Here is a 19,886-nt window from a genome sequence, read left to right as displayed (position 1 = left end):
GAGTAGAAATACAAAAATGACAAAAAGTCTATATATTGGATTGTTCTTCACAGCTTTTCACAGCTTATAGTTTCTTTGATACTAACTGCATGGTTATTTCTTCACAAAAGTTTAGTTTAATTTGCTTTTAAAGTATTTATTTTCTATTAATTTTATACTTATGAGAAGAAAAGTACTTCTTTAGCAAAAAGTATTGAAAAAGAAAATAACAGCAAAATTATTTTTTTGATGAAGCTTAAGTAAAAGTAACAAAAAGTAAATAAATATGTCTACTCTAATAACCTTAAATAGCTTCGCAAAGTACAGTTATCCACAAACATTTTTCGGTCCCTTAGGGTCTCTCTCTACTCGGGTCCCACCCGAAGAAGGTCCCGAGGGACCGAAAACGTTTGTGGATAACTATACTTTGCGAAGCTATTTAAGGTTATTAGAGTAGACATATTTGTTATTGCTTCGTTTCTTAAGATGGATTTTAAAAAGTAAATAAATACAAACCCAGAAATACACAAATAGTAAGAAAATACAAATTATTGTTGTAATTTTCATATTTTCACAGTTATTAAAAAATAAAATTATTTACAATATTTAATGGTGATAAAAGAGAAATTTCAAATTTTATTTAAATTTGAACATTTCTCTTTTATCTTCTTATTCTCCGTCACATACTCCGACACCATTCCAGAAAAAAATCTCTAATTACTACTAAAAATTATCTACACAATTTCTAGAAATTTTCAAAAACTTCTGAAATTCCTAGAATTTCTTAGCACACAATGAAATTATTCAAAAGAACATTTTTGAGTTACTTCAGATAATTTCTATCTGAAACAACTCCAGAAACAGAGAAAAAATTATGCAATAAATACTTTATGTTTGAATTGTTCAAGCAGAAAGACAATATTGACAAGTCTGCTTATAATAAATATATATGTAGAAATGAAATTAAATGAAACAAAAATCATAAACAAAGAAGAATATATTTTATCATAATTAATAGAGATTTTTTACTTTTCTTCCTTGAATTTTATCAATAGCAAAACATAAATATATGAGTTTGACTTAAAGTACCATATTTTTGCAGAATGACTGGTATGCCACATAAAAACAGAGAAGACCAGCATGCTGGAAACCCCCAGGTTTCTGGAATGTGACCAATTGTATGCCCAGTTAACTAACTATACTTTTACAAAGAAATGAATTGTCAACAAAAAATTTGTAGCATTTAAATTATTTTGACTTGTCAATTCATGATTTTTATCTGTAGGAACACTTGAATGGCATAATTTATGAATCAAATGCTCATATGTCAGATAAGCTGCAGAAGAACATGTGTAATACTATTCAGTTATTAAAGTCACCTTTTTGAAAGGTGTACTTGAACGTGTTCAAATGTGTAATGATCCACAAGACACTCATTTCCAAAATATTTTATAAGAATCATTAGTCTGACTAAAATTAATGATAAAATTATTTCTTAATTTCATCATGCAAGCAAATTGGTTTAAGTGGAATACCCAGTATATTTAATATGGAATTGTTGAATTTTTTCTCCACACGAATGCTTTCCATATTTTTACAGTGCTTACCTCGACATCATAATCATCAAAACAAATATAAGAATACCATGAATTTATCATAATAATTTATACTAAAATAGCTTTGCTTTCAAAAATAAAGATTTTAAAGATATTGATAATTTTTAAATTTTGACGAAAATAAATCGTACGGCGGGCGATCGGTTGACGAACGCAATTTGTTCCGAGATTTTGTTTGCCGTCCGAATTCTTTGTTAACCGATTATCGATTTACCGTAGGTTTTCGCGGGAATTTGATTAATTCGTTCCGGAGACTCTAAAAAATAAAAAATATAAATAAACGTAGTAATAAAGTATATATGTAATAATGAAAATACATATATACACAGTCTTGCATTTTTATTAGATGTTTTTTCCATTTGTGGGAGTTAAAAAATCTGTCCAATGTTGATTGCTTTTCTCTCTTCTTCAGGATTTTTCAGAAGTAATTAATAGCATTGTAATTGTAGAGTTTTTAAATTTGCTGATCTAATAAGACTGATTTCTATTAGTGTTTCCTTGTGTAAATTGAAAAATCTGGATTGATTTCTTACTAAAGGAACTAATTAATTTTAAGCTTTTTCTGTCAAATGAAAATAGAAATAATTGCAAAAATTTGGCTATAAGTAGATGATTAAGCCACCATATTGCGATAAATTTAATAATTCAAAATACATAAATTATAATTTTAAATTAAAAAATTAAAAAAAATAAATAACAGCCAAATTAAAAAATATAATTTTGTAATTATATTGGGTTGTTCAGAAAGTAATTTTGTTTTTTCCATAGAAAAATAAATGCAATATTCTTATAATAAATTAATATTTTATTGAATTGTATATTGACCATTTTGGTCAAATACCTGTTGTCGTTGTTTCTGGTAGTAGCACGATTTCACATTCATAAAAATTTTGATCGTTGTTTATAAAACACTGATCCGAGTGATTTTTGACATTGTCATTTCGAGTAAATGTCTTACAGTTGAAAAAAATTTGTATAGACCGGAACAAGTAATAATCTGAATGTGCCCGATCTGGCGAATACGGTTGGTGCGATAATGCATCCCATCTAAGCTATAACAGTTTCCGACGAGTTACCAAACTTGTGTGAAATTTGGCATTATCGTGGTAAAACACCTACACTTTGTTTGTCGATCAATTCTGGCCTTTTCTGTTTGACGATATTACTCAATTTGTTTACTCGACGGCATACACTTTCGAATCAATTGTTAAATTGTCTGGTAAAAGCTCAAAAAAAAATTTCTTTAAAATCCAACCACCGAGAGCATCTCTCGTTAATAACGTGTGAAACCCACATATCGAGCTTTGAAACGAAACCAATTCGTTTTAAGTAATAATAAACGGTTTGATTTAACAAATTTAATCTCTCAGTAATTTCGCGTGTTGTTATACGGCAGATTGCTTCGATCGGTACCTTTATTTTGTTTTCGTTGACTTCAAATGGCCATGCAAAATGTGGCGTATCTTTGATATTAAAATTGCCAGAACACAATTTTGTAAACCAGTTTTGGCACTGTCTTTCTCTCGACACATCTTCTCCAAACATGTACCACAAGTTTTTTCTTGTTTGAACAGCTTTTTGATTTTTTAGTTATAAAAAAGCAAAATATGCCAAAAATGATGCTTTCGATTTTCCATATTTGATGGGTCACCGAAAAAAACAATTGTACAGAATCAAACAAAATTTTTTTACAAATAAGCCTTAAAATGTCAGCTGTCGAAGTACATAATGAAAATGTGGTTTAAAATAAAATTGGCTGGTAAAAATACATCTAATTCCTCTAGTAATAAAAAAAACGAAATTACTTTCCAAACAACCCAATATATTATAAAATTATTGTAATATTTGTTGTGATATTTGTTTTCATTATATATGAAATTATATAATCATAATTAAGGTGTGGATTTATATGCAAACACATGTTTACTTCGCAGATATGCAGGAACGGGGAACACGAATAAGAGTTTGAACAACGGAGATTAAGTTCAAATAATAAAAAATCAAACTGCACATAATTACATACTTCTGCTAGTCGTGTATATTTTTTGGGGATTATGCATATTTCTAAAATTTTCAGAAAAAAGAGCATATTTTTTTAATGTAAATGTTAAAATATTGTATATCAAATTTAAAGTTACAAAGTTGTATTTGAAATACAACTTTGAAAACACATAACTATGAGCTGTGGCGTTTGATATTATCAAATAATTGATTATCAGTATATTTCCCAATACTGAAGTTGGAAAATTGAATTACTGGCTAATATCATTATTAACATTTGATATAATCAATATCAGGAATTATTGAAATTTATGAAGTTAATTAATTTGATGAACTAACTCTGACAAACTTTGGAATTGAAACTATCAACAAATTTCCTTTGTTTGTAATTTAAATTTTAAGTTTGATTCAACAGATAAACAATTTCTAGCTGAATTCCTTGGATTGCCACCCATTTAACATTAAGAAATTTATATCCTTTTGATTGGCTGACAAATTTCAGCTGTAAACAATTTCAATTTGAATCTGGGAATTAATTCTTCTCAAAATTTTAAATTTTTTGCTGTGATTGGTTGGAAAAATATCAGTTGACTAACAGTGATTTTAAAAACAGTATAAATAGAAGAGGTTTTTGTTTGATATCTCTACTTTCTGAGAAGTTGTGCATCACATTATTGGGCTGCAATTTGAAAAAATTGTAGATCTATAAATTTCCACTGTCATCCATCCGTCTGTCCTTAATCTCAAAAACAAAGTTAGATAGATGAAATCTGAGACCAGATATGGAAAGCTTGGGGTCAGGAGGCCCCAATTAACTATATACAAACTTCTGATGCAAACTAGAAGTCATGTTATTTCAATTTAAAACTTTTCCCCTGAAAGCAGTTAATAGATGACCAGCATGACTCCACTGCTAAAGAAAAGTATGATGTAAGGTGCAAGACAAGACACTACAGTACCCTAATTTCAGATGAAGAGCATATACTTAAAATAAAATAAACTAAAAATATGATTAAAAATTGCAGCCTGGCTTTCTGACAATCTCACAATAAATAATTGCTCATCATTTTATATTTATTTTTCAACATAGTCACCGTTGAGGCTAACATATTTCTCCCAACATGTAACAAGTTTTTTCGTTCCGTCACTGAAGAATTCTTCCGGTTTTTCTTGAATTCGGGACTTGACAGCTGCCTTCACCTCATCGTTTGAGGTGTAATGATTAACCTTTAGGTCTCTCTTGAGTAGAGGAAAAAAATAAAAATTGCAAGGCGCAAGATTGGGGGAATAAGGAGAGTATGGAATCGGTTCAAACTTCGGGTTTTGCAGAGCCTCTCCTGTTGTGCGCGAGGTGTGTGGACGAGCGTTGTCATGTTGCAAGATTATTGGTAGGTGATTATTTGTTGTGTTAGAGGCAGCCTGGCGCCAATAATCTTGCAACATGACAATGCTCGTCCACACACCTCGCACGCAACTGGAGAAGCTCTGCGAAACCTGAAGTTTGAACCGATTCCATACCCTCCTTATTTCCCCAATCTTGTGCCTTTCAATTTTTATTTTTTTCCTCTATTCAAGAGAGACCTAAAGGTTAATCATTACACCTCAAACGATGAGGTGAAGGCAGCTTTCAAGTCCCGAATTCAAGAAAAGCCGGAAGAATTCTTCAGTGATGGAATGAAAAAACTTGTTACATGTTGGGAGAAATGTGTTAGCCTTAACAGTGACTATGTTGAAAAATAAATACATGATTCCGAAGCTTAAGAATTGTATTTTAACGTATTTTTCACCCGATCTTGCTATTTGTTTTTGTTTGTGTTCTACAAGCACGTGTGCATTACTTTTCAGCCTCACCCTCATAATATCAAGATTATATCCAAATTATTCTATAGATGACTGCGATGACGAAAAAGTGGCAAAGAAACAAATCAAGCCATAGCTTTAAAAAATGCCATTGAAAAATCAGTACATAAATATCTCCAAGAACCTGAAGTGACTTCGTCCAGCCCTAAGACACTAAAAAAGAAGTTTTTAGCATTATAGGGTACAAACAGAAGAATGAAAAATTTAGATTTATTATTGAATACTTTAAAGACAATTAAACCCAGCTCAGTAGCAAATGAGAAAGTTTTTTCTATTTCTGGCAATTTTGTGTGCAAAATAAGGAGACGGTTGAGCAATAGATCTATAGATGTTCTTTGCTAAAATCATATTTTCTTAGGAAAAATACAAAATACAAAAAATAATATTTTGTAGGCATTCATTGTTATTCCTTTTTCTTTATGGTTTTCTATGGAGTAAATTTTATAGTTTAATGTGATAATCTAGCATTTCCTTTTTTGTTTTGTGTAGACATTGGTTGATTTTGTTTTGTTATACAGTAGAGAGTCGTTAATCCAAACCCCGGTAATCCGAATAGCCAGTTATCCGAACGATTTTCAGTCGGACTGTGTCGTACCGAATCGAACGTTTTTGATACTAGATTTACTTCTAAAGTATAATTTTCATGTTTTTATATTCTTCAATATATTTATTTTGTTTGTACAAAATAAAGAAATAATTTTTAACGATACAATAGCCTCGATTATTATTATAAAAATTTTCGTTGGGCTTAAAATCGACGAAAATTCAACATGAAACAACACGCAACGGAGAAAAATTTGAACATCAAACAGGTTAATATATTTTTTTTCATACATAATCGGTTATCCGAACAAATCACTAATCCGAACAACCCCAGTTCCCAATTGATTCGGATTAACGACACTCTACTGTATTTTTGAATATAAATATTTTTATATTCAAATATTTTATATTAAAAAATTTTATAAATATTAAATAAATTTAAAAGTTTTAAAATAAGTTGTAAACATTCCTTATTTCCATTTTTGTGGGAGTGAAAATTCGAAAACCAGTTAAAACCAATTTTGTAAAAGTTGAGATTCAAAGACCGGTGTTTCAAAAAGTCAGTTTTTGTATAAACCCTAATCAGGAAATAAATTCTTCTACTGCAGGTTCCTTTTGAAGTAGACACTGACTCAGAAAATGTAGCTAACTTCAAGTATGTACCTGCAACATGTTGTGACATCAAGAAATCTTTCCCTCAGTACAAACTCATTCTGGATGGAAGTCAGCACATTACTCCTGAACATGTGGAGCAATTTTTGGTTTCTCACTGTTTCAGCAGAGCATAGTGTTTTAAAATGTTTATATCATCTTTGTAAACAATATCGCTTAAAATGTCATTAGATATAAATGATTTTATTTAAAATAATCAAAGTAAAATGGCTACTTACTATTTTAGATATTTTACCAGGTTTGGTAGCATATTAACATGCATGTTTCAGGGTTTTAAGTGCATTTAAATCCACACACTAATCATAATAAATGTAACTATATAACATACATCATATGAGATGACTTGTCTCAAAGCATCCAATATGATTTTTTAAACAGCTTAATTTAACCTGAAGCAGGCTCCTGAAAGTACCAAGAACATTTGTTTTTTCTTTCTATTAAAGTATACTGGAATATGTATGTAAGGTGTGTTGTGTTGTTTATTTTGAATAGTTTCAGCTTTTGGAAAATATAAAATAATTGAAATAATTAATAACTGAAATAATTAGAGCTTCCAATATTGAATAAATATAAACAAACACTACTTTATTACAGCAAAGTTATAGAAAACTCCCAAACATTTTCAGGTGTATGAACCCAATCTCAGACCACAGCCTGAAAATAATACATAATGCTGACTACAATGACCCAGACAAATCAGAGACACCATAACCTGACTAATAGTTCATATAACTCAACAACATTGCAAAAACGTAACAGATAAAATAGACAAAATTTAAGAGAGAAATATAATAAGAATACATCTTAACACAACCACATAATATGATATATATTAGCTCTACTATATAATTAAACTTAAGTCATACTGTAGTTATAGTAGTGATAACCAAGATTAGCTTTAAATGGCTAACATTAACAATTAACCTCAAACAGCTAATAGTATTTAATTAAACAAACATTTCCAATATGCAAACATTACAAGCATTATCATATCTTACAACAGATAAACACAAATAAGCACTAAATAACACAATAAACATATTACAAAATGGTCATGACTGCATTAACCAGTCTACCTTTCTTTTCTTCTCATCAATCATCTTGAAGATATTTATGAATATTTAATTTTGAAGATGTAGTGCGTCTATTCTACATGTTTAAAATTAATGGCACATCTATCCAATCTTTTTTCTACAGATTCAGAACATCTCTATTATCTGTCTACTCTCAATTAATCTTGCCATCAAAATAATAATTATTACATAAACACATTGCAAAGTTACTTGGTTCCTTGAAAATGTATTTTATTCAAAACATGTTATATATATATTCATATTTACATTTTAATTTTAAAATATTATCCAGAAGCAAGTGCAATATACACTTGCTTCTTGGATAAAGCTACTAATGGAAAAGCTAATGTTTTATTAATGTAATTTTATATATATATATATATAATATGACTTACTATCAATGTGCATTGATTACTTATAATTTTATTTTAAATTATTGTATCCCCCATGAATATTAATTCATGGCCAAATACATACTGAGTAGAAAACTTTATGGTTTGCCATCTACTGACTGATGAAACAAAGTTTACTTGGGAGTAGATTTGGTATGCCAAGAGTTGGCAAGTTTGTTACTATTCTGAAACATGTTATGGCATTTAAATTTTGAACATTTATTTACTATAAATTTGAGAGATAACATTAATTACTCACCAGCATTACCAAGTCTGTTCCTTTCAGTAAATTTTTTATTTGATCACTCTCCATTAAATTTTTTAAAATTTGAAACAGGGGTATTTATTATAAGACAACTTGCATTAATGTGAATTGCTAGGGGAACAGTAGTTAGTTTGCTTTATCAAAAGTTCATATTAGCAATTTTCAGGGTCAAAGTTAAGGTTGTATAATTTAGGGAGTTAATAGGCAATTAAAATCTTTAAATTATAATATTTTGAATTATTTACTAAATGAAGTTAATTTGTTTTTGTAAATAAATTTAATTTTATTTAATGTTCTAAATGATTTTCAAATCAAACAAAATGAGAAGATGACTGTATTTGCCATTTAAGTGGTTTGACAAAACAAAACTAAAAGAAATCTGTGATATTTTTCTGTTGAAGAGTGTTTGAAAAAGTAGAAAATATCTTTTGGCATTAAAAGGAGTCAAATTCGGCACAAAGTAGCCAAACTTGTTATCTCTGTATGCACTCCCCGATATGCAAACTAGTATATGTTTGCTTGGGACCACATCCATTTAAAGGAGTAGATGTCCTTAAACTTTAACCCCTATTTTCTGAGTACAGTAGAATGGTCTGCTAAAACCAGATGTTTAAATTGTACCATGGTCCGAGGTCAATCTGTCTTTGCATACTAGGAGAAGAAAATTATTCTACTAAAATGCAACATTTATTACAGTACCTACAACTTTTTATTGTTCATTTCAAAATGTATAAAAAGCAGCCACTATTGGAAATAGGGTTATTTCTTAAGAGTTGTGAAGTAATTTATGATTTGGTTTAATGAATTCTGATGAGTTTTTTTTTTGCTTTATCATGTGAAAATTAATGTGGCAATTTTAACAATAGGATTTTGTCAGGACAACAGCAAAATTTGCTTTAATGCAAGAATTCACTTTACTTTAAGACATCAGCTGTATAACAAAATACATTTCAGAATTTTTTCATCTTCTATCTGCTTGGTTGTTATTTTTCAGAAATATAGTTGTTGGAGTACAAAAATGATACATCTTCAAAGCAGAGATTTTTATCATTAATCTATTAAGTTTACATTTGTTTAAACCAACAGTTAAAAAAATTGAAAAATCCAAAAATGCATTCTGCTATACTGTTTATCCTTCTTGAATTAATGTCTATCTTTGAAATTAAAAATTTCTTATATCTGGTTAACTTAACATGTTCTATTCCATACAAATCTACAAAAAACACAAAATTTTTTATTCAATAACTTATACAGGCTACTAAACCATCATCTATTTTTATCATTTCATTTAAAAGGAAACAAATGCTTGCAGGAATTTGATAGAGAGACAACATTTATATATCAATTTTATTTAATTAATTATTCCACTAACACTAATAATTTTTAATTATTAATCCATCAATACTTACTATAATACAAATGTAGAGTTTCTCATTTAAGATAAAATGTAGGTAAAAAGTTCTTTATAGCTTCTTATGACAGATATTTGGATAAATTCTGGACACTATTGTTCTTTACATTTAATTTTAAAATTAACTTTCTGTTATAAATCAATAAAGCAAAAAGAACATTATGAGTGATAGATATATAAAATATTAGAATTTATTATTAAACAAGTATTTGAAAAAGAGAACTTATGTGATTGGAAAAGACATCATCATCGTCATGAAAGATAATTAATAATAATTTTAAAAATTCTGGCAGAAGTTTATAAATTGGAAATCTACTTGAAAAACCAATTTTATTCAGGATATATTTTAAAAATGAGAAGAAAAGTGAAATAATTAAATCTAGCTACTTATCAAAGGTAAAAATGAGAATTTTTCCATCCATTCACAATATATTTCTTCCTCACTATGTCTAATTTTTCCTTCAAAGGTTATTAACTTAACAGTTAATATGAAGATTATACTAATCAATAATAACCAAAACAAATTTTGACTAAAATTATACATTTCCTTCTTACAGAGAATACGGTTGAACCCGTCTACCTCGAAAATGTTTATCTCGGAAATCTCTTTATCTCGAAATTTATTTTTCACCCGCATTCGGCCTAAATTCAATATATTTTTCGTGTTTATCTCAAATAATTTCCCCCCAAAATCACTATATCTTCAAATTATGGCTCAGAGTATCAATTACAAATTCTAAGCTCATTGAATACATTTCGATAGCATAAATTGTAGTCGAGAAACATCTCTTGCAATACAGTGCAATACTGTAGTTGCAATTAATGCCGTTTTTCTCCGATCGGCCGAGTCTGGCTTGCTTCTTATCGGTCGAAAAAAGTCGTGCGTCGGAAACTATTGACAAACCATTTCTGTTAAGGTATGTCAAAAAAGTTTCATTTATACCTAATATAGGTATGTACTATTGCTATTGTATTAATAAAATACCATACCTCCAATCAAACCTATTAACTGTTTAATGTGAAGAACCTCTATATCTTGAAACTTGTCTACCTTGAATTTTTTTCTCATTTCTGTGAGATTCAAGATAGACAAGTTCAACCGTATTTAACTTTAATTAACCATACATGAGATATCTACTCAATTATATCTCAGATACAGTTACATCTGAGATACAATTTTTCTTTGATTTAGGTTAAATATGACATACTGTGTACATTATACATGCATTATATAGTATTATTACACTATAAATTCAAGAGAACATTATAATCATTTGAAAGTTGCACAAATCTATTTACTTACATTTTCATAATATAGTTTTTCAATTGTGACATTTTACAAGAAGGTAATATGGTTTGGTGCAGATATTTAATTATTCTGCAAATAGAAGAACAAATATTGATTATCAGATTTGTTAAAGATGCATAAAAATTATTATTAAAGCAAACAATGCATAATAATGTATTAAAAATGTCAAGACTATAATTACATTAATTATATTGATTTAATTACTCATGTATTTTTTAATTTAAAAATTTCAAAAGCTAATATTTATTGAAAAACTTAAATAAATTTGAATTAAATAAATTTTGATGTGATTTCTGAATATTCTTTTCGGAAGCATTAGCGAGGTTGAGGCCGAAGTTATAAACGTGAAAACGTGTACGTCGGATGTTTGGCGCCGCTTTCCCGTAAGCCTAGAAGTTTGACGATGGCGATTGGAATGTCGAGCATGATTCCACTGACTTTCCAAACACCATTGTCAAACTTCTAGGCTTACGGGAAAGTGGTGCCGAACGTCCGACGTACACATTTTCGTGTTTAAAACTTCGGCCTCGACCTCGCTATTAAAAACTTAGTTTAATTAATAATTCAAATTTATTAATTATTAACATTCTAATAAATAATGAACAGCTTTTTTTTCTTTGAAATAATATATCGCTTTTAGCACTTAATACTATTTAACAATTAGTCTAAATCAACGAGACACATACAGTGGTGCCTCGCATAACGTATGCCTCGAATTACGGACGCTGCGGACGACGGACTTTCTGTTTGGCCGTTACGTGACTCGAGTGACGGACCGGCTGCGAACGACGGACTTTCCGACGAGTGACGAGTGCGAATGATTTTTCCACTCTTTTGCCGTTGCTATTGACAATCTACTATTTTTAGATGTTTTCCCCTTCTTGGCTTCCCAGAATAGTTCTTGATGTAGGTATTTTGGAAAACAGATGTTGAAGAAGAGAAAGAAACAGACCACCTTGGACATGTTTTTCAAGAAACCAGCTGCCAAAAAACAAAGGATGGAACAAGAGGAGTTGACCTTGCAAGTCCCGGTAGCCTCTCCCGAATCTGACTCCGATTAAAAAACAATAAAAAGAGACTGGCTGCAATGTGTAAAAAGTGTGTGTCTGTATGAATGTGTGAAGAAAGTGTTCCTTCACCTCCTCCTCACAACATCTGACTACCCAGCATAATTGGTGATGCTCCATTTTCATTTTTTTTATGGTACAGTACGGTTATTTTATGCTGCAGAATGAATTAGATGTTTTAACATGTATTTCTATGGGAAAATGCATTTCGTATAATGAACTTTTCACTTAACGGACGTGCACCTGAAACGAATTAAGTACGTTATATGAGGCACCACTATGTATATATATATATATATATACATATATATATACTCCAGTGAATGAGCTTAATTAACAAGTTCTTTAATGATTATTAACACCTTCATAATAAAAATTTACAATAAACTGTGGCTCCTTTAACATGTATATAATATAGATCACTCCAAATGCATTTCAGACACAATAAACAGTTCAGTTGGTGTTCATACATATAAAATTATGAAAATAAATTATAAATACATTTAAAAGGTCGCTGTAAACACGAAGACTTCACAAATCATTACAGGTGACATTCACGAGACATCCATCGCCTGTGATTATTGCAAAGTCTTCACATTTACAATGGCCTTTTAAATGCATTTATAATTTATTTTCATAATTTTATATGTATGAACACCAACTGAAGAGGGACTTTATTAATGTAATCAGCATAACTATAATTTGAAAATTTTCAGCATATTATATGGCTTTTATGATATTTGTCCAGGTTAAAAATTTATACTAATAATTATGTTAATTCTGAAAGTTTGCCTAATTAGAAATTTTCTGCTTGAAATATGTAATTTTCTTAAGATTAATATTTAAAGATATAAATAACATAATTATACAAATCTCTTATTTATCAACTATAATATCTATGAGAATAATGCTGTTTTGTTGATTTTTGCAACTGATAAATAACAGTAAATAAATAAGCAATTACCTATAAACCAGCAGTTAATTCTCTTTTAAACAAACATTTTCCTCCATCTTTAACAGTCATCATCAGGTTTCTATGTATTGGAATGTTTGTAAAAGAACACACATTCCAAAAATCTAAAAACTGCACATCGTGAAGATACGTGCATGCTCAATGTCGTATTTAAAAAAATTAGTCTTCCAACTGGCTTCCTATTTTAAAAAATACAATGCTTTATATAAATTATAAAGAAAACCTTGATGACAATTTATTTTACATCAAAGTATGCCCTCCACATAGCTGCTAACGAGTCCATTGCTTTAAAATTGATCGCTGTTCCCCTCTTAAATGCTTTAAATATCTCCAGCTGTTTGAGATATTTTAAGTTGGCCTGGTCGTCACACAGTTGCAATAATCGTGTATTATCAAAGTCAACCCTGACGTTGTTATCAATGGCAAAAGAAGCCAATGCTGTGATGGAAAGACCTTTCTGAATGGTGTATTTATGTTTCTTGATCCTTGTTTTAAGAGAACATGCAGTAGCACCAATATATTCACCAGGTTCACCCTATGATCGTAAGCAGAGATGATATAGACCACTGGGATATTATTTCGATCCAATTGATCCTTATAGATTCTTAAACAAGAGAAAACTGTCAGATCTCCTGTAAGCGATCCTGTTACTTGTAATGTAAACTATTTCTTTGTAGATGTTGGTAAGGATCTTGTTGTAAGTAATATGTAAAAAGGACTTATCTCTCAGAAGTGCTGTTCCCACTGGTTGTTCCTGGCGTGCAATCAGAGCATTAATAAGGCATGCAGGGTACCCATGCTGCCTAGCTATGCTTGAAATATACTCCAGTTCCATTCTCCTATCTTCTGCCATCGAACAATGGGTGTAAGCCCTTCTTACCAGGGACTTAAAAGCGGAGATCTTGTAACTAAAAAGATCATATGAATTTGCATGTATGAAAAGCGGAGTATACGAGGTCTTATGGAATACCTCAGTTCTTAACCAGCCATGTTGTAATGCGATGTCTATATCGAGAAAGTGTATGCCGGTGGAACTTTGTTGTTCAGCCTGCAATGAGAAGCCATAAGCATTATCATCGAAAGCCTCGATAAACACCGACAAGTTTGGTTTTTTCACCAAATAACGAACACATCATCCACATATCTTGCGTACAACTTAATGTCATCGCTCACTCCAGGAAAGACCTACCGCTCCAGGCACCCAACCACCAATTCACAAAGCATTCCCAAGATGGGATTACCCCCTCTACCTTGAAGGAAAGTATTTCCTTCAAATAGAAAAAAGACATTAATTGCTGGTTTATAGGTAATTGCTTATTTATTTATTGAATTCTATACCAGTAATATCATGGTGATTGTATTGATAAATAACAGATTTGTTAAATTAAAGTGTAACTCCAATTTATAAGCGTGTCATTTCTGAAAAGTTTTCTTAAATCAAAATCTTGTAAACCAGTGATTTTCAACCTAACCTAACAAAAATTTTCACAGCTCACTGGTGTGCCACAAAAGTTTTTGAAGGTTATTAAATAAATTCTTTTTGAAAGAAGTCGAAAGAACAATAACATGTCAAAATTAAAACCTCTTTAAATTAATTATATGAGTTTTTTATTGTTATAATAAATAAAGATACACAATAATGTAGTAAAAAATATATATTCATAAGCAAAAGTACTGTATATGTGCGTAACACCTAGTTATTTCATTTAAAATGAAATTTTCTTTAAATCAAAAATATATATATAATTGTCCATACTTAGTTCAAATTATTTTAACTTACAAGTAGCAAAATATTTGGCAGGTTTCTAAAAGCAATTATCATGCCATTTTTAAATGCATATCAAGACTTAATGTTAATTGCTTTTCTTATGTAAATGAAAATTATTAATTAAAATAATTATTGTAAGCTGCTGCTATTTTAAGGAACAACAACACTGCTTTATTTAATTTACAAAAGATGCAGACAAAAAAGAACATTCGTACCGGATGACAAATAAATCGCACTATAAACCGTGCAGTGTACGTATTACCGACACAAGACGACAGGTTTACGGTGTGATTTAATATAGACAAAAAGAATTAGGTTAAGTGGCAAGTAATATGGCAAAAGAATGTTTACAAACAGAACTTTAAGTCACCTGATTTTTTTCTGTGAAAATTTAATTATAGGTTTAAGTTGCCATGAGATAAAAAAGGTTGAAAAACACTGTTTTAAACAGAGACAAGCTATTCCATTATTTTAATGTTCAAAATGTATACCTTGTTACAGTGTAAGAGAATACATTTCTTTATTTACTGATAAGAAAACAAAAATTAATTAAGACAATAAGTAAGGGAAAAAAACAAGTAAAATAAAATTGCAATAATCATATCTATATAAATAATAAATAAAACTCCAATCTTTAAACTCAATCTTAAAGGTCTGCACTAATAGAAGTATCTATAATATAAAGATGACTGCACAATCAAGTTGGAATGAACAGCATTACTCTAACAAACAAAAATGTAGTGTGAATGAAACAAAATGAGACTGGAACTTACATGCCATCTAATAACAGCATGCAGAAATTTCAATCTCATTGCACTTGTGATTAGAATATTTTGTTTCTCAGAGTGAGTACTCATAAATAGAGGTCATATTGTATCTCCTAAAATTGCAAATATTAATATTTATTTTCATCTTTAATGATTACTGATATAAATATCCATTGTTTTCATTACTACAAATAACAGGAAGACTGAAGTCTGATGATAATGCAAAAATTTGTCAAGCATTATTAAACATAAATTGCACTTGCTATAAATTACATTTTTAGGTATATATTGCAGGTGAAATCAATGACAAGATCTGCTTGCCTGTATGTTTATTCTTAACTGTTTGCTAGACATGTATAAAGTTTCATTGTGAGGCATTGTTCCATTTTTTTAGTGATTTTTCATATACTAAATAAATATACAGAATACACCTTAAAAAGGTGTGCTTAGCATCTTTATATACTGTGGAAGTTCCAGCTTTGACTATTATTGATTTTTCATACACAATAAGATTTTGAGATATGTTGGAAAGATAAGTGACATGATCGTAAACAAAGACCTATAATCAAACTTCCTGTAAAATCAGGCAAAAATATCAGTGCAAATTCATCAAAAAATTACTAGAAGTGAATGGAAATGAGTGCATGTTAAGGCATGTGTCCAAATATGCTTGTTATTTAAAGATGAATTGAAAATCAGTTCATGATAATGAAAGGATTGACCACCAAATTTTCAAACTAATTAAAATGTTGAACATGGTTATATTGTCAGACCAGTGACTGAATCACCGGTCTGATAAAGTTGGTCCTTGTCTGACTAGTCCCTTTTCTGCTAAGCTCGGAATCAACCAGGAGGGATGTCGTCTGAATCTATATGAAAACTTATAACATACTTACAAAAAGTTTCCAAACTATTCATTGCAGAACAGAATAAATTGCATTTGTCATTTTTTGGAGAGAGCTGAAGGAAGAGAAAGTTTTCTCAGATTAGTAGTAGTAGAAATAAGTTTGGTTGAGTAATCAAAATATATGTTTTTATTGTCAATATTTTATTAATATTTAACAAAATACCCTATTTGAATTTGTTTACAAATGAACCGAATCATTAAAAAAAAAATTAAATATATTCAATTTTAAACTGAAGAACTTTAAATTGTTCTAAAAGCAAAATTGCTTTTCATCAATAAAGTTTAACATTTTTTTTATTGTATCATCAAAATTGTGAAATTGTAAATTATTACAAACTTCAGAGAAAATTTAATGTTTTAGTATGAATCTAAAACTAGAATACAGAACAGCAGTGGGTAAAGTAGTGGAATGACCACAGAAAATTCAAGTGTCAAAGTCAAAAATCATAAATGCTTAGATTGTTTCAACAACATCCATACTGTTGAGTACAAGGAATTTGTTATAGGTAATCAAACTATCAGTGGTAAATTCTTCAATGTCAAACTGGGCAAGAGTAATGGTAAGTAAAATCTCTAACAACCTTGAAATTAGTCCAGCAGACATCGAAATTATCATCTTTCTAACAGTCTTCTTCGGGAAATTAGAATATAACGGAATGTTTGTCAAATCTTTTAATAGGAAAATTTACTTTTTATGTGCATACCACATAATGTACAGATAGACAGTTCACAAAATATTGTCAAAGCACATTTACATACTTTGACAATATTTATGTTATGTTCAAATTTCCTGATGAAGAACTTAATAGTAGGTTGAAAACATTACAAAGATGATAATTTTGACGACTACTGGACCAATTTTAAAGTTGGTGAAGATTTTACTTGGTATCAATAGAGTTTTACCTTGTTGTGTTTAATGGTTTGGAGATATGTATCCATCATGTCCACCACAAACTGATGAAGAATGGATAGAGTCTTGGTCATGATAATAACTCCACTCAATCTTCAGTGATGCATGAGTTTTTGGCCCAAAAACAAATATCAGTACTTCAACATCCACTGCACAATACTGATCCAGCTCTGCGTGATTTTTTTCCCTCTTTCCAGAAATGAAGATACTAATGAGAGAGATATCATTTTGAGTCGATAGAGTCCATCCAAATAGTTATTGTGGCAAACAATTCAGAAAGTCGTCAGCAGGAGATAAAGACTTAACTTTTGAAAGAAAAAGCACTTAAGATTTAAAGAGAAAAATGCACTCTTGTTGTTTCATATTAAAATGTAATACAAATTATAACGGTTGTTGTCATATGTAAGGAAAAAAATAGAGAAATAAAGTAATATAGCAAAATTTATGTCAATCAATCATATTGTGCCAAAATCCAAGATTGAATCAAGTACTTTAAGATCATATATTGTTTTAAATTAAGTTGTAAATTGGTTTATTCACTTGTGCAACAACACATGCCTTGTATTTGTAACAGGTGCAACACATGATGTTGGAACACTTTATCCTTTGTCTACAATGCTTTTTCAGGAGAGACATTAATGCAACAATTTACATATACAATGCAAAAATGTTCAAAACCATGGCAAAAGAATTAGTGAAAATTTGGAGTCCAAAAAATAAAGCACGAGCAGATAGCATCCTTTCCCAGAAAGGAGTGATGTGTAAATATATCATAGAATATGCTTCTTGGTGGAAAGGATATAAGGGAAGAATGATACAAGAAAAAGAAAGAAAAAAAAAAACAAAAGAAAGGATTAGATGTGCAAAATTAAACCAAGACAAGATACAAATAATTCACATCAAAATTGAAGCAGCAGTCAGCTACTGTCCAATAACATAATGCTACAGCAACATGATGAAGGCAGCCATTAATATCAGCACACTTCCTCATTGAAAAAAGACTAACAACTTTATCCAATCTAGACTAAATCCAAAGAAACAGAACCTAACAAAACAATTGAAAAGGAAGAAACAAATTCTCAATTTGTTTAGTAATCATTGAATACAAGATCTACAATAATATCATGGTGTCAACCAAACCTAAGGGTCCTAAATTTGAAGTAGATGATATCGTGATTATATCCAACAAGAATGTTCTGAGACAATGTTGAAAAATAGAATGAATTACACAGACTAGAAAAGATGGAAAACTTTGGTCATGCATCAGGAAAAATGAAAAAAGACGAAATTTGACAACTGATTCAATTACTACATTCCCTAAAATTGAAACTCATGTTCCAAGACAGAGAGAATGCGTACAAACAGGCTCAGAAAGTCATCACCGGGAAGCAAAGATTGAACTTTTGAAAGAAAATACAATTAAGCTTCGAAGAGAAATATATGCTCTCGTTCCATATTTGAACATAATGAAAATTATAAGGATTATCATTAGACGTAAAGAGAAAGAATGAAGTAATAGCAAAAACTATATCAATTCAATCATAACAATAACAGTATTGAGAGGAAACAGTTATCCAAGGATATCCATGTTTCCAAGGCTAGCAGAAGAGATGATATAACTGTTATGAGACTTCTGTGAAAATGTTAAGGCATAATTTTGTGTGCATTTAAGTAGTGAAGTATTTATTACAGAATTCTCATTATTTTATTGCCAAATTATATATGTATCTTACTTACTAAGCACAGAATGCATTAAAAATGAATGTTATGCCATTATATGATTGTATGGTGAAAAATATTGCAAAGTCAGTTTTTAACTAAAAATAGTATGTATGCGAAAGATACAAGAAAAAGAAAACAAAATGTATTTCATTTTGCTACTGAGAAACAATTTATGTTTAATAATGTTCCATCATTTTAAAATAGTTCTTTATTTCAAAAAAATTATTAAAAGCAAAAACTTTTGTAATAATTCATTAAAACTATTTTTTACAAAAAAAAATTATATTGAATTTTAAAAGTTGATTAAAATTAAATTAAATATATATAATTTAATTTTAGTATCATTTTTTCATAAAAAATAAATTTAATAAATTATTACAAAAGTTTTTATAAAAGTTAAAAGTGTGTGTGTGTGTGTGTGTGTATATATATATATATACAGGGTGGGCCAGCGAAAACGAAACGGCAGAGTGTTCGTGTTCGTCCAAGCAAAGCGCTCAGACAGGTCGATTTTACTCTCGAGGGGACATCTTTTGCAATAAAGTTTTTGCCATTCTGAATATTAACTAAACAAACATTTTTTTTCGAAATAAATGTTTGTTTAGTTAATACAAAATAAATGAGTTTTTAAATTTTTGTTGTCTGTTGTAT

At 29.7% G+C, this 19,886-nt stretch overlaps 1 protein-coding gene across 19 annotated transcripts in view; it reads left to right on the top strand.

Annotated features, from left to right (window-relative positions):
* The window catches only part of LOC136979409 (ankyrin-2-like), a 376,384-nt gene that overhangs the window by 344,916 nt on the left and 11,582 nt on the right, over positions 1–19,886 (top strand). The window contains exon 42 of one of the 19 annotated variants that reach the window (XM_067275366.1): positions 1,082–1,144. The exons of the other annotated variants lie outside the window; for them this stretch is intronic. Within the exon in view, the coding sequence (XP_067131467.1) occupies positions 1,082–1,086 (5 nt within the window). The 3' untranslated portion in view covers positions 1,087–1,144. Of the gene's footprint in view, positions 1–1,081; positions 1,145–19,886 lie in introns of those variants that run through there. 19 annotated transcript variants of the gene reach the window in all.

Source organism: Centruroides vittatus, unplaced genomic scaffold (assembly GCF_030686945.1).
Source record: "Centruroides vittatus isolate TY-2023 unplaced genomic scaffold, ASM3068694v2 contig_620, whole genome shotgun sequence".
Taxonomy (NCBI): domain Eukaryota; kingdom Metazoa; phylum Arthropoda; class Arachnida; order Scorpiones; family Buthidae; genus Centruroides; species Centruroides vittatus.
Note: the sequence above shows the minus strand (reverse complement) of the source record. Positions and strands in the feature narration are given on the sequence as shown.